At 39.6% G+C, this 15,177-nt stretch overlaps 1 protein-coding gene across 1 annotated transcript in view; it reads right to left on the bottom strand.

Moving 5' to 3' along the window:
- SIN3A (SIN3 transcription regulator family member A) overlaps nt 1–15,177 on the bottom strand; it is a 63,271-nt gene that overhangs the window by 33,206 nt on the left and 14,888 nt on the right. Inside the window, 7 exon segments of the mRNA XM_005891766.2 lie at nt 37–195; nt 328–480; nt 1,055–1,306; nt 2,325–2,607; nt 3,279–3,385; nt 7,372–7,548; nt 12,560–12,781. Coding sequence (XP_005891828.2) covers nt 37–195; nt 328–480; nt 1,055–1,306; nt 2,325–2,607; nt 3,279–3,385; nt 7,372–7,548; nt 12,560–12,748 — 1,320 coding nt within the window. The 5' untranslated portion in view covers nt 12,749–12,781.

Below are 15,177 nucleotides of genomic sequence, written 5' to 3'. Positions count from 1 at the left end.
CCTGAAAGTCACAACGAGCAGTTGTGCCCTCCTCACCTTCACTGGAGGGGTGGCCCCTGTTCCAGAGTGCCTGCGAATCTGGCAGCCATTCTGGCTGGGCCTCTGTGGCTTGTTGTTCAGCTGAGGTTTCTTCACCGTGCCTCCGTGGTCATTTCTCACGGAATCGACCTTCTCAGCAGTTGTTTTGCTTAAAAGCTAATTAAGAACACATGAAAGAGATGAGTGCTCTTATAAAAGCAAGTTATCATTTCGAAAAAGTCTCCTTCTGATTCCAGCTTCCTAACATCACAACCATTCTCAATTGGGTAGTTCTTCTAAATAACTTACCACAGAGCTGTTGGCATCTGGTAGGAACTGTCCAAATTCTGACAACAGATCTTCCTGATTTTTAAAAAGACGAGCCACCTGGGCATACACCTCCTGCTCAGTCAACGCTGGAGTGTAGTTTCCTCCAGCTTCCTTGGCATTTCGCTGCTCTTTCTGATAGGAAATTGCAAATGGGAAGAGATCATATTAAAGGGGCACTGTTTTGAATGACTTGCTTTTGCACACCTTCTGAGATGTCTGGCTTTGTATGTTATCTATTTGGACCGCAGTTAGGAGGAAAGTCTATGTTCTTAGCACTTGTTTTTGGCTTCAAGCTTTGAAGTTGAGAAAGGAGTGGAAGATGGTGGCTGACAATTCCTTTCGAAAACCAGGGCAGTATATGTGAATGCTCAGGGGACCACTACCGACTGATAAAACACAAAATATTAGAGAAATTTCTCCTTCTATATTGTACTTTAACTATATTACACAAATCATTCTTTAAACTTTCAGATAAACAGCACTGTTTCACAGAGCAGTGACTTTAAAAATCCTAACTGGCTGCTACAAGGCAATTAAAGTCAGGTAAATCAAACTGGCTTTACAAACTCACATCACAATTTCTAACTGGTTAACTACCAGTAAGAATTAGTGGACACAACTGTGTCCAGAATAACTAGTTCTTCTCAGACTAGTTGTTCCCAGAAGGCAACCTGGTTAAGACAGGCTGGAAGGGCAACTGTCTTACCTGATATGTGTGCAAAATCTCCAGGAACGCTTTGTAGATGTCTGGTTGGCCCTGGAACCTGTTCTTGATCTTATTAACATAGTTGATGGCATGGTTAAACTCCACAGGCTGATTGTTCTGCAAGGGCGGGGCTGTTCCCAACGAGATTGTCACTGGTGTATGAGGCTGGACAGGTGGAGAACGTGGGGATGCGTATGGTGGGAGTGGGGGAGTCTGCTGACTGGCTGGAGTATGTGCTTGTAGTTGGGAAGGCTAAAAAGAAAAAAGTCTTTATTCTCCTCAGGAATACAGATGGTTTAACACAGGAAAGAAAGTTCAAAGTAAAGAGAAACAAGGTGTCTGATTAACATATATACTTTATTCACTCTGGCTAGGCCATCTTAGCCCAGCTCAGATCACACTGAGCAGGGGTGGCAAGAGCAGAGGGTTCACACATTCTAATACAAAAATTCCAGCCTTAAGTTTTCTAAACACAATCTTAAAAGTGGGCGACATCTCCAATTACAGGGAAGAATTTTCATACGTAATTTTTAAGCTTACTTGCTCAACAGGTGCAAACAGAATAGGAAAAAACCTTATTCTACATAGATCTTTAATGTCAAAAAAGACAATTCAATTGCTGCAGTTAACCCCACATAAAGTCTTCTAAACCAACTCTGCCCAACAGACTCTCTGAGGTGATGGAAATGTTCTTTATTTGCATTATTTTGCACAATAGCCACTAGCCACACGAAACCAGTGAGCACTTGAAATGTAGCTGGTGCAACTGAAAAACTAAATTTATTTTAATTAATTTAAATTTAAATATAGCCATATGTGACTAATGGCTACTGTATCAGTAGAGTTCTATACTAAGAACACCTCATCATCATCAAGATCTTCTGCTTAGCTTGGCATGGTCTAATCTGGTAAACAGAGTAACTTTTGTAAAATGATGACCATGCAGAAAACAGTGTAAGCTGACTATTTCTGCCTGTGTTATCAAAGTACTATTACACAAAGCTGTCACTTCTTGGGATGCTCATGGGTTCAAACAGCAGAAGTTGGGGGCAAGAGAGTCCATGTACGTTGCCGATGTGTAGACTTAAATAGATATATAACTACGTGGTGTGTAAATGTGAGCCACTTTATAGGAATGTGACTTGCATCTTCTCTGATGAAATTTAAACTTGTGTTATCTACCTAAGCCTTATATACGAAGGGAAAATGTCAAAGGAGGGTTCTTTCTAGGGATGCATTTCACATGGTGCAGAGTTTTCCAAGTGCTCACCTTGCTGACTTTGGCAGGTGGGGGCTGAGGAGCTGGCTGGGCAGGTGCTGGGGCTGACTGGGCTGAAGGCTGGGAAGGATGCTGGGGTGGTGGCTGAGGCTGGGGCTGGATGCCATGGGTTGGGATCTGATGAACCTGGCCAGGAGTTGTCACATTCACCATGTCATTGGTTTGCACCTCAATCTTGTAGCCAGGGGGCAAGAAGGTATTGAAGCCCATGATCAGGTCAGGGTGGCCTTTGAACAGCTGGGACACGCGACTAATCACTCCTGGAGTGTCGATGCTAATTAAAAAAAAAGAAAAGAAACACAAATATTAAAGTGGCAAGCCTGACAAAGCACTCTGGCAAGACAAAATTCACATTCCACTAGGTTCTCTACACAGGAAAATAAAAATCAACCTGAATATTACAAAATTAACCACACCCAAAGACCTCTGAAATTCAAAGCCATTTATCTTCATAACCAAAGAGGCTTGGTCAAAATTTTAAACAGAACAGACATTCAAGCATGCTACCAGTCCTATCAAGCAGATACCCAGGCAGTAAGTCTTCAACTCCAATTGCCATGCAAGACCCAACCCCTGATACACCAGTATAAATCATCATGTATCTATATACATTGTTCAGATGAGTTACTCTTTTATAATAGTGAACCACGCCAGAATATTAGGGTATCTTAAGCTAATCCAAAAAGCAAGTAGCCTAATCATTACCAGTTTACTTCCCTGACTGAGATTAAGTACTAAGAAAAATTTATCAGTATGCAAAAAATAAAGGTGTTGGGCCTTTAATTTTTATACAATATATAAAACAAAAACATGACCCATGGAAATAAAAGCACAACTCCCTCCAAAGAGCCCTTTATCATTCAGCGGATGAGAATAAGCTATATCCTCCTTCCAGAACCAACATAACAAGCAAAATTCTCGAGTACAACCACATGTATCTTTTACCTCTGAGATTTAAACTCCTTCATGATGTCAAGGAAGTCATTGTAGACCTGAGGCTGACTACCAAACTGCAGCTTCACTTGGTCAAGGTAGGACAGTGCATCCTCCACCTGAGGCAGGGACAAATCTCAAGGTTATTAAGAGAAAAGCCAGCCAAGAATTACTTCTAAAAGACTGATTTATACCTAAATAAAATCAGCATATTAAATGAAATAGAAACATATAGTAAACATACATTAAAAACACTAAAAATTAATATGTGTACCAGTAATATAACTCAAGCTTAAAATTAAAATTAACTCATAAAATCTGTAACCTTGCTTTGAATAGTTTTGCATAGAATTATTAGTGAAGGATAATCACATCCATATGTCATTCACTTATTCATTCATTTATTCATTTCACAAATATTTACTAAGAAGCAACAACATGCTAGGCCAGGCCCAACGTGAGGTCCCAAGGAATTAATGACAAACAAGCCACGGTATGCCCTGCTGTACAGAAGTTCATTCCACATCCAGTTGGGAGTCATAACACAGTGGGCAAGTGGGCAGTCACCAAATGCCCAGAGAGCACATGGGAAGGGCACCCCTCCACACACAAGAAAATAAACCAATCAACCAACCTATGGGGACATACCGGAGGGCTTCCTTAATAAATGGTGTCTAAACTGAGTCTTATGGATGAGTACAAGTTAGCAAAAATGAAGACCCATGAAGAAAGTCAGAGGAAGCAGCAAGGGCAAAACTGCAGACGGGACACCATCTGGTATATGTGGAAATGTGAAAACAGTTTAGTTTGGCTAGAGGATCTGTGGTGAAAAGAAGAAATGGTGGTAGGAAGAATGATAAGAGATAACACAGGAGACAATGCAAGATCTAGATTCTGAAAGGATCTTGTTAGAAAGCAATTCAGATTTTTATCATCTGCACTTTAGTGTATCAATTTGGCTACAGTGTTGAGAACGAGTTGGTGCAGGAAAAATAGACGATGAAGAGGAGGTAGGAAAACCAGTCATGCTATAAGATTAACTGATGTGTGAACAGGAGTGGCATAAATTATAGTACTGACCAAACAAAAAGAGAGAACTGGACAGATTCAAAAGCTTTTTAGGAGACAGAAGTGACAGGGTTTTGGAGCTGACTGACTGTACATGGAAGATAAGGCAGAGAGGGCATTCACTAAATTATATACCATGTGGGCATTCACAAAGAGGAACAAGTTTGAAGGGCTACAAAGTTACAAGTGTGATCTAGGATAACTTAAGTTTTAGTTACTCAGGAGATATCTAAGGGAACTGCCCACTAGGTGTATCCTACATACTCTGGGATTATTTTTAATTCTATAACATCAAGTTTAGTAAAGTTTCACAAGTAAACATCTGATTTGACAAGCACTACTCTGGTGACATATTGTGAAACAGAATCTTTATGATCAAATAGGCCATTAAAGAGCAGCAGGTCAAGAGTTGCCCCAACTTCCACTTATAGCCATGGTTAATGAGAGCATTTGTGCTGCCAGAGCACAGTGTGTATACCTGGTCAATACCAACTCATTGGAGGTTGGTCTTTTGGTACTTTATAAATAACATGACAATTTTTGTTGAAATTCAATATTCACAATTTTCCATATTGAAATGTTTCATTAGTGACCAAATTGATGGAACCTAAAACTCAGTAAGTTTGCAGAAGGGAAAGACTTTGGAAGATAATGAAGAATAGTATTTACAGTCACAACAGAAGAGTTATCAAAAATAAACATACAAAAAATCAGAAACAAAAACAAGCACCCTATGGTGTAATATAATAAATACACAGAGAGCAAAAATGCTGAAACCTGAAGAAGGAAAGTATATGTGATGTATGTGTGTCTGGAAGAAAAAGGTACAGGTCATAATGAACCACTGTTTAAAAATTAGTATAGCACAACTCTTTTATAAAAGCATGTATACAGTTCTAGAAATCATTACTTAGAAGAACACAACTTGGAACAAATCATTTGAAAGCTACAGGTTTAAGGAGGCATGTGGGGAAGGTCTCAGATTCTGCTGATGCATCTTCCTGGCTCACTTCAACAGGCATTTATTAGTAAAGTCCCCAACCTCCTGAAGTTCACAATCTTGTTGGGGAGACAAGCAAACAACTGTAAAGAGAACTTGCTAAATATGTGCCAAATATGTATGCTGCTGGCATTCAACAAATAACTAAATCACACCAAGCATGTCTCAAATTATTCAAATCTTCCTTGTCATCAATCTGCCAAAGACAAAGAAGAAAGTATAGACAATGTTGAAGTATGAAATAAGCTAAGAGTTCTCACTGAACATTTCCTTATTATAGAATATAAATGGTTTATTGAAGTTGGTTCAAATGCTTGTAAAACATTTTAAGACTGACCCCAAAATGGCAAGCAATATGAGAATATTAAATGAAATTACATGGAGGCACAAGAAACCATTTTACCTCTCCTTGTTAGAAAGGAAATTCAACAAGTTATTATGTTCAGGAATCACATTCAGGAGCTTGTAACTAAGAGAACAGAGCAAGAACACCTAACTGGACCTGTGACTCACTCTATAACCCCAACTCTAAAGCCCTTTCTTGCTTCCTTGACAGCACCTGTAAAACATACAAAGCACACTCTATATACTCATAGCCAAGTGAGGAAGGAGAATAAAATAGGTGCTATGCTTTGACAGGGCTGACTGGAAAAAGGATACAGAAATAAATATATATTTTTTGTTAGTTTAATAAGTAAGTTATAGGTGCTTTTGCAACATTAAGGTATTAATTGCTGAATACAATATTAATATGGAATTTAGTCACACCAAACCAACTTAAACATTTTTTTCAGGACTCAGTGAAGTGCTAAGTCTGTAACAATAATACATTTTTGTATACAGCCACCACTCTACAAACAGAGAGTAAAAATGTTTTAAGGAAAACATTGATATAGCTTATAAATATTTTCCCAAAGACAGAGCCCAGAGTAAAGTTCCAGGCCCAGATAATTTCTACTCTCTTTAGGACTATGTTTATGCATAGTCAACTCGTAATGACTTAAGCTAATATACAGAGTAAATTTCACAAAATCCCTCTATATAGCTTAGCTTTGGTGTGCTTTTATTTATGCAACATTTAATTTCTTTAGGCCAATGTTAAAGTTCTTGAGAACCCAAACAATGAGGGCAGGAGTCAGGGAGAACTAGATTAAGTACCAAAAAATGAGAGAGATGAAATATCTGCTACACATGATGTGTCTTTTAAGGGTACATTGTTCATTCCTACTTGCAAGCTACTTGATATAATTACAATTGTATGACCAAATAAAGATCCAACATCTTATCTCTTTATAGGTCTTCAGTTTTATACTTCTTGCAGTTGATTTCAAATTTTATATAAAAACTAGGGGAAAAAAAAGAAATCTGGAAAACTTACTACCATAATCACACATTTGGAAAAGTAAGCCTCAAGTAAACAGAGAGAGAAGGTTAGCTGGAAATGAAAGTTTCATTTCTCCACAGATGCCTCATGAATTTCAAAGTGTTGAAAACCTACAGTAGATCTATACCCGGTAGATCAGATGAAAACACTGACTTTTTATTTACAACGATAGCCTTTCCCAAACTTCATAATGGTTTCCCCAAAGGAGCATGTGATTTACTAAGGATGGACTTGATGATGCTAGCCAATTCAGCTAGTCATAAAGAATAAGATTAAACCATAATACTTGGCTCCATTTACCATACAGGACTGTAGTCAACCATGTGTATGTTAATAAAACCTTATTCCATGCTAAGAACTAAAGAGTTCAAAAGCAGGCATCCAAAAAATGGACATTATTTCATATGAAAATAGCTCCTCAATCCTGGAACGTTTGAACACCACACATTCATCCCCAAAACATCTCTTGAGTGTATTCTCTGGATCAGGCACAAGGTGCTAAGACAGGAAATATAAATAGGTTTCAAAACAAAAACAAAGGAAGACTTCTTGTCATTCACCCCCCGGCCTACTGTGAACAGCTGTAACACCACTAGTAACAAGCTGAAGCCAATGTTGCCTGCTAAGAGAGAAATGGAAGGGCAGAACACCACCTTGAGTCTCTGAAACTGCTGCTGTCCCTGCACTGGTGCAACTGGTGGAGCTGGATGAGCGTGGCTCTGGACCACCTGGCCTCCGTGGGGCTGCACAGCAGTGGGGTGATGATGGCTGCTATGCACCGCTGCGATGGTGGGCCCATGACTGCTAGAGCTCTGCGGCACTGCTGAAACCTAGAACGGACAAAACACTGATGAGAAGCTTCAAGGCCTGTGCATTCTTCCCCAAATGCCTCTAACGAACACACACACAGAAAAGATTACCAGAAACCCAAATTTCCCACAAAAGGGAATTGGTGAAAAAATTATAGCCCACCCATCTTATAGCAGAATTCTACAGCTATTAAAAATTATATAGCTTGGTATATCTCAAACTATCTGTGGCAAAGGACCAGTTTTTCTTGTTTCTTAAGTTCCGATTCTTCATGGACTACTACTTTTATGAAATACAATAAAAATGAATTACTATATATAATGTGAGATAAAAATACATAAGCCCCTATTTTTTATTACAAGGTTCTACAGACACAAAATTACAATGTCCAATTACTAAAGAAGTTTCTAAACACTCCATTTCTGTACTTATCTCATTACAGACTAGTATGAAAGTATTCACATCAACCATCTGTGGACTACAGTTTGAATACCACTGATAGAGAGGCAAATATTTTAACACTTAAAAATGTTCACAATCCATAAACTGAATGTATTCATGTGTTGCATATGGATTTAAACTTTTAAATAATTTTTTAAAGCACATTACACAAGGCAGTATATATAATATACTAAGGATAAATTAGGAGTTTGGAATTAACATATACACATACAAGCGCAGAAGAATTGATGCTTTTGAACTGTGGTGTTGGAGAAGACTCTTGAGAGTGTCTTGGACTGCAAGGAGATCCAACCAGTCCATTCTGAAGGAGATCAACCCTGGGATTTCTTTGGAAGGAATGATGCTAAAGCTGAAACTCCAGTACTTTGGCCACCTCATGAAAAGAGTTGACTCATTGGAAAAGACTCTGACGCTGGGAGGGATTGGGGGCAGGAGGAGAAGGGGACGACAGAGGATGAGATGGCTGGATGGAATCACTGACTCGATGGACGTGAGTCTGAGTGAACTCCGGGAGTTGGTGATGGACAGGGAGGCCTGGCGTGCTGCGATTCATGGGGTCACAGAGTCAGACACGACTGAGCGACTGATCTGATCTGATATATAAATCAGATAACCAACAAAGACCTACTGTATAGCACAGGGGACTATACTCAGCATCTGGTAATAAACTGTAATGGAAAAGAATCCTGTACACACACACACATGCACTGTGCTGTACATCTGAAACTAACACAACACTGCAAATCAACTATACTGGCATAAATTAACATTCAGGAAAAAACACAGTAACATTTTAAATCCTAGACAACAAATATATAGTAAAATGTGACCATTTTATTTTGTGATGGTAAGGTTATAGAATATTTTTATTTTATTTATTCTGTATATTCTTATTTGTTCCTGGAGTGAAAACTCCAAGTCTCTAGCCACTGGACTAGGACTCAGGTAATTCCCCTCATTTACTATTTTAAAATAAAGAATTTTTAAATTTTCCAACCTGTTCGTGGTCTAACATGAAACATATTTCTTATCTATTCTCTCTTGTCCTCTTAAAGGTTAGGGTTAAAATAGAAGTACAGAACCCTTTCCTTCTATTTCTATTGCAAGAAGTGTTATATAAAATTTCCAAAGCTTTAAAAATTTTCCTATTTCAGAACTTTAATCACTACAGAAAATAACTAAGGACAATACACCTGATATGCCACATCTCCAAGGTAAGGAGACTAAATAATATGACACTTTAAAACAATGTAAACTAAGTACTACAACTTAAGAATGTTTTTTCCCCAAGTCCCCACAGATTTACAAAGATTACCCTGGGCAGAGCAGAAGGTGGGAAATAGAGCAACTGTTTACAAATCCACAGAAACAATAAACATTAGAAGTAAAAAGAAACTAGACGATTCGGAAAGCTCTAACACTTGTAAGAAGAGTTATATGTTTCTGAGCTTTTAATATTATAACATGCATATACTGAACGGGTTTTTCTAAGACTTAACTAGCATTTACAAATATTTGTGATGGCTGGTTTTATAAGAGCACATTATAGTTTCTGGTATAGGAATAAATGTGATTATCCCAGGTGTAGGAGAAAGTCGTGAACTAGTTCAGACGAAAGTAATCACCCAAGGAAAACACGCCACCTTCCTTTCCTCCAAGTCCTAATCTAACGATGTGATCTGTAGCAGTCCTCTGACTGCCCCACCCGGCCCCATACAAAGGCACTAGGAGGAGTGACAGCTAAGGAATTACCATTTCCTACTTCATCCAGCTTTCCCTCTTCCTTGACTGTTTTCTTATAAATTCCTAGATATGGAATTGCTAGGTAAAAAAATAACAACTTTGATACAAACTATCAACTCGCTCTCAAGGAAGATTAAACCAATTTATATTACCAGTACCAGCCAAACCTTTTTATTTTTTTCATTTTTACTTTATTTTTTCTGGCTGCACCACATGGCTTGCAGGGGCTTAGTTCCTTGACAAGGGACTGAATCCGTGCCACAGCAGTGCAAACCCAGAATTCTAACCACCAGGCTACCAGGGAACTCCTGTGCCAGCCCAACCTGTGCCTCTCTAGACTAGTTACATAAGTTATGGTTCTGACTGACCTGGAATGGAATATTATATAGGCAATGATTTTTTAAAAATTACTTGGGATGTGCACTGGTGGTCCAGTGGCTAAGACTCCAAGCTCCCAATGCAGGGGCCCAGGCTCAATCTCTGCTCAGAGAACTAGATCCCACATGCCACAACTAAGAGCTCACATGCCACAACTAAAGATCCCACACGCTGCAGCTAAGACCTGGAGCAGACGAGTAAATAAATATATATATATATAAATATATTTTTAATTATTTGGATCTATACATATATTCAAGTGGCAAGTTGTCCACTACATATTAAGTGCAAAGAAATAACAGAACAGTATACACTGTATGGCCTAAATTATGCAAAGAGGGAAGTGCATCTAAATACTTAGAAAGGTAAATAAACATGCCTGCATATGCAGAGAAAACTCTGAATACCCGAGAAATGCACCCAGTGGGGTTAAGTCTGAGGGCTCAGAGGAGAAAGTCACATTATATCTTTTTTTTTTAAACCGTGACATTTACTTTCATAATTAAAAAGGGCAAAACACAAATTTATATTTTTACAAAAAAGAGTGAACAGACACGAGATAAATGATCAGTGTTGATCAGGATATGCAATGACAGGAATATACAGTGCTGGAGTAAATAGAAATAAACGTGGGACAGCTCTGAAAAACAATTTGACGTTACCTGCTAAAGGTGAAAATGTATGCACCCTATGGCCCAGCAAACCCTCTCCTAGACACTCAAACTTCCTACTGTGTCCTCAGACCTGCAGTTTAGTTCAGTTGCTCAGTCGTGTCCTACTCTTTGCGACCCCATGAACCGCAGGACGCCAGGCCTCCCTATCCATCACCAACTGCCAGAATCTACCCAAACCCTTGACCATCAAGTCGGTGATGCCATCCAACCATCTCATCCTCTGTCACCCCCTTCTCCTCCTGCCCTCAATCTTTCCCAGCATCAGGGTCTTTACAAATGAGTCAGCTCTTCGCATTAGGTGGCCAAAGTATTGGAGTTTCAGCTTCAATATCAGTCCTTCCAATGAATACCCAGGACTGATCTCCTTTAGGATGGACTGGTTGGATCTCCTTGCAGTGTAAGGGACTCTCAAGAGTCTTCTCCAACACCACAGTTCAAAAGCATCAATTCTTTGGTGCTCAGCTTTATAGTTCAACTCTCACATCCATACATGACCACAGGAAAAACTATAGCCTTGACTAGATGGACTTTTGTTGGCAAAGTAATGTCTCTGCTTTTTAATATGCTGTCTAGGTTGGTCATAACTTTCCTTCCAAGGAGTAAGCGTCTTTTAATTTCGTGGCTGCCAATCACCATCTGCAGTGAATTTGGAGCCCCCAAAAAATAAAGTCAGCCACTGTTTCCCCATCTATTTGCCATGAAGTGATGGGACTGGATGCCATGATCTTAGTTTTCTGAATGTTGAGCTTTAAGCCAACTTTTTCATGCTCCTCTTTCACTTTCATCAAGAGGCTCTTTAATTCTTCACTTTCTGCCGTAAGGGTGGTGTCATCTGCATATCTGAGGTTATTGATATTTCTCCCAGCAATCTTGATTCCAGCTTGTGCTTCATACAGCCCAGCATTTCTCATGATGTACTCTGCATATAAGTTAAATAAGCAGACCTCCAGAATGGTCTGCAAAAATAAGCAGCTTGCACCAGAATGCAAACCACCTACTTCACTAATAAACATGCTGTTTAATTCCACTGCCTTTTTTTTTAGTTTCCATAGCAAGACCTTCTTGATAAAATATGTACCGCACCAGCTCACAGTCTGGTGCAAGCTTATCTCACCGGGGATTGCCGCTGTGAGTACCACTGCACTAGGAAAACCTGCGAACACTCACTGAAGCCCCTAACAGGAAAAGTCTGGAAACAGCTTGATATTCTATCAACAGAAGAATGGATAAATTAATTGAATATATTCATGTAATTCATAACCAAGCGAAAATTCTACTTAATTGGTCACATACATGAAAATGGGTAAGTCTTAGGAAACACACATACACACAGAAGTCGCTCAGTCGTGTCCGACTCTTTGCGACCCCATGGATTGTAGCCCACCAGGCTCTTCGGTCCATGGGATTTTCCAGGCATGAATACTGGAGTGGGTTGCCGTTTCCACAAAGAATGGGTTAAAAAAAATGAATCAAAGAAGAAAATATACATTTTTACTTTAGATACAAGTTCAAAAATACCCAAACTAAACAACTTTATTGAAGCAAAAGGGACCACGGAAATTCAGGATGAACTTAAAGGTTACAACAACAACACTCTTTTAAAAAAAATGTGTGTGGTAAATACACAAGTGTACATTGTTTACATTATTTTTTATACCTTACATATAGCCCATAAATAGATTTTTAATACCTGAATATTTAATAAAAACTCTGTAACTGGATGAATCACCAGTGTTCCTCCTTCACCCTAGTCCCTTGCTGGGCTCCAGCTTACCTGATAACTGGGTGTCACAGAGTACTGAATCCCTGTGGCTGACTGCATGGTCTCAGACACCGCTTCATACACGGGAGGGGCAGGGGCAAGCACCCGGTGCTGGTGAGGAAAAGCCTCTGCGCTACCAGGAATCCGACGCTGCTGGGCCGCATACACCGGTGACTCCTGGTCATCCAAACGTCGCTTCATTCTGCGCTCATGCTCAGGGATGCACTACAAAACCTGCAGAAACCAAAAGCAACCACATGCAAACCAATTCGCACTCCAATATAACGTGTACAACCAGTTATCCAAAAGTTCAACTCCTGGAGTCAGTGACTGTCTACTGCATCTAGAGATGATCACCGGGTAGTTTAAGTGCATGGGGACCACACACTCCCAACAGTGGACCGATAGCCGAGAGACAAAAATGTAAATAATAACCCAGTTTGAATTACCTTGATACTGCAGAGTTGAAAAATAGCCTCCAATTTAGAAACACACAAATACAGCTTTCTTTATTCTCTGGTTTTCTCAAGTGCCATCATCCCTAATATTAATTATTCACCAGCTCTAAAAACATTCAAGTGTTTCTTCCTAACTCCTCTCAAAAGCTAGCACTATAATTGTGGTCTAATTTTTAAAGTATGAAATGTTTCAACAATTAAATGGTATCACAGAAAGAATACTAGGCCAGTAGTAAGAGGACAATGGTTGTAAACTTGCCAATTCAAGAAACTATGTACATCCCAATAAGCTCCTCCTTCCATGTAAATTTATTTCTTCAAAAATGAAATAAGGTTGAAACTGACCATTAATAAGGTTTCTCCTTATATTCTCAAATCCTAAAGTGATTCCAGAACCCCCCAGTTTAATAATCCCCCTGGACGGGAATACTTCCTTTCCCGCAGCACACTAAGTCTAGTAACACTCTGGCCAGGAATCCAGATGGGTCTTTTCGGAGCTTTTCCAACATTGGTATCATTAATACAAGCATATCAATAAGAAAGAGAGCTCTAGTCAGCCAAAGACAAAATGGGGCCAAGCCCTACCACTTTTCTGGTCACAAAACATAGCTTAAGAAAGATACCGCTGCTGTGGTGAGAAGATTAAAAATACAGTAATAGACTTCACAAGCCACTCCCTTTCCATCTAAAGCAAGATTCTTTTTAAAGTCGGGGGGTGGGGGGGGCGGGGAGTGGGTTACCTACTTTCTAAACACACCCAAATCTCTTCTCCTCACTTCCCGGGAGTGTGCTTGCCGTGAGGGGAAGCACTCCTCACAAGGACTCCTCAAGGCTGCTTCACCTCGAGGCTGCTTCCCCTCTTCTCCAGCCTCGCCATCATCTTCAGCATGCCTGTCACAAGGGTGCTCGCCCCTGAAAGGGCGTCTTGGGTTGTTCTCACACTCTCACAAACCTAAGTTAGCCTCTGACACAGGAGCACAACTGTTTCATCTGCAAGCCAGCCATTTTCAATATTATCTTTCTGTAAATCTCAAGCCATAATTAATCTTTCTGCTGATGATACTGTATTTTTTGCTGTGAGGGATATGAGATCTTAGTCCCCCTACCAGGGATTGAACCCAAGCCCTCTGCATAGGAAGCGTGGAGTCTTAACCACTTAATCACCAGGAAGTTCCTATTGACTATAAATTTAGATCAAAGGACTGTCTCCCAAATTTATATGATAATATGTTGAATTCAGTTAACTGGAGTTGAAAACATACTGCTGATGGCTGCCGAGGGGAAATAATTTAAAATGTCTTAACTGATTATGTCTTCCTAGGCTTTTTAGTATGAAGTAGCATATTTAGCACAGTATTTCAAAATTTTTAAGACATAATAAGTTAGAAATATAGACTTACACATGCTATTTGGTACTTAAGAACTACCAGTCAACTATGAACACTCAATCTCAACCTATTTGGGAGTAAGTCTAATAAATGGACAGAGTAAAAAGTCTTAAAGACTTTTTGGCTGTTACTTCTATGTAAAACCCATGATCTAGATCACAGTTTGATCTTGGGTTCTACTGGCGTGGAACCTAGATGCTTAAACACACCTGAGATTAATCCCCAGAACCAAAAGCCAGTCAATACCTCATAAATGGAAAACCAAATTTAGATCAGAAGATCAAGGCACAGACTATGGAAAAAAAACTAGAGTACCTGTCAAGACCTGGATTCTAGTCTGAACTGACTTGAAGCTATGTAACTTTGGTCCTGTCTTCTTATTTGCAAAAGGATGTAATTAGACTACTCTGTGCGTGCACACTAGACATGTCCAACTCCTTGCCATCCCATGGACTGTAGCCCGCCTAGCTCCCTTCTGTCCATGGAATTCTCCAGGCAAGAATACTGGAGGGGGTTGCCATTTCCTTCTTCAGAGGCCCTTTCTGACTCAGAAATTGAACCTGAATCACCTGGATTGGCAGGCAGCTTCTTTACCACCGCCCCACCTGGGAAGCTATTCCCAAATGCTGGTCTGTGGACAAGTCTATGGGGAGATGAAAAAGAAGGGGGAGGAGGCTGCAGTGAATTTTCCAAAGGTTAAGTATTAGAGAACTATGCTTTATTCTGAGATCATGTCCTATCTTTTAGCTATTAAAATATCATTTCCTTTATAAAGTGACTGTGA

Source organism: Bos mutus, chromosome 21 (genome assembly GCF_027580195.1).
Source record: "Bos mutus isolate GX-2022 chromosome 21, NWIPB_WYAK_1.1, whole genome shotgun sequence".
Classification (NCBI taxonomy): Eukaryota; Metazoa; Chordata; class Mammalia; order Artiodactyla; family Bovidae; genus Bos; species Bos mutus.
Note: the sequence above shows the minus strand (reverse complement) of the source record. Positions and strands in the feature narration are given on the sequence as shown.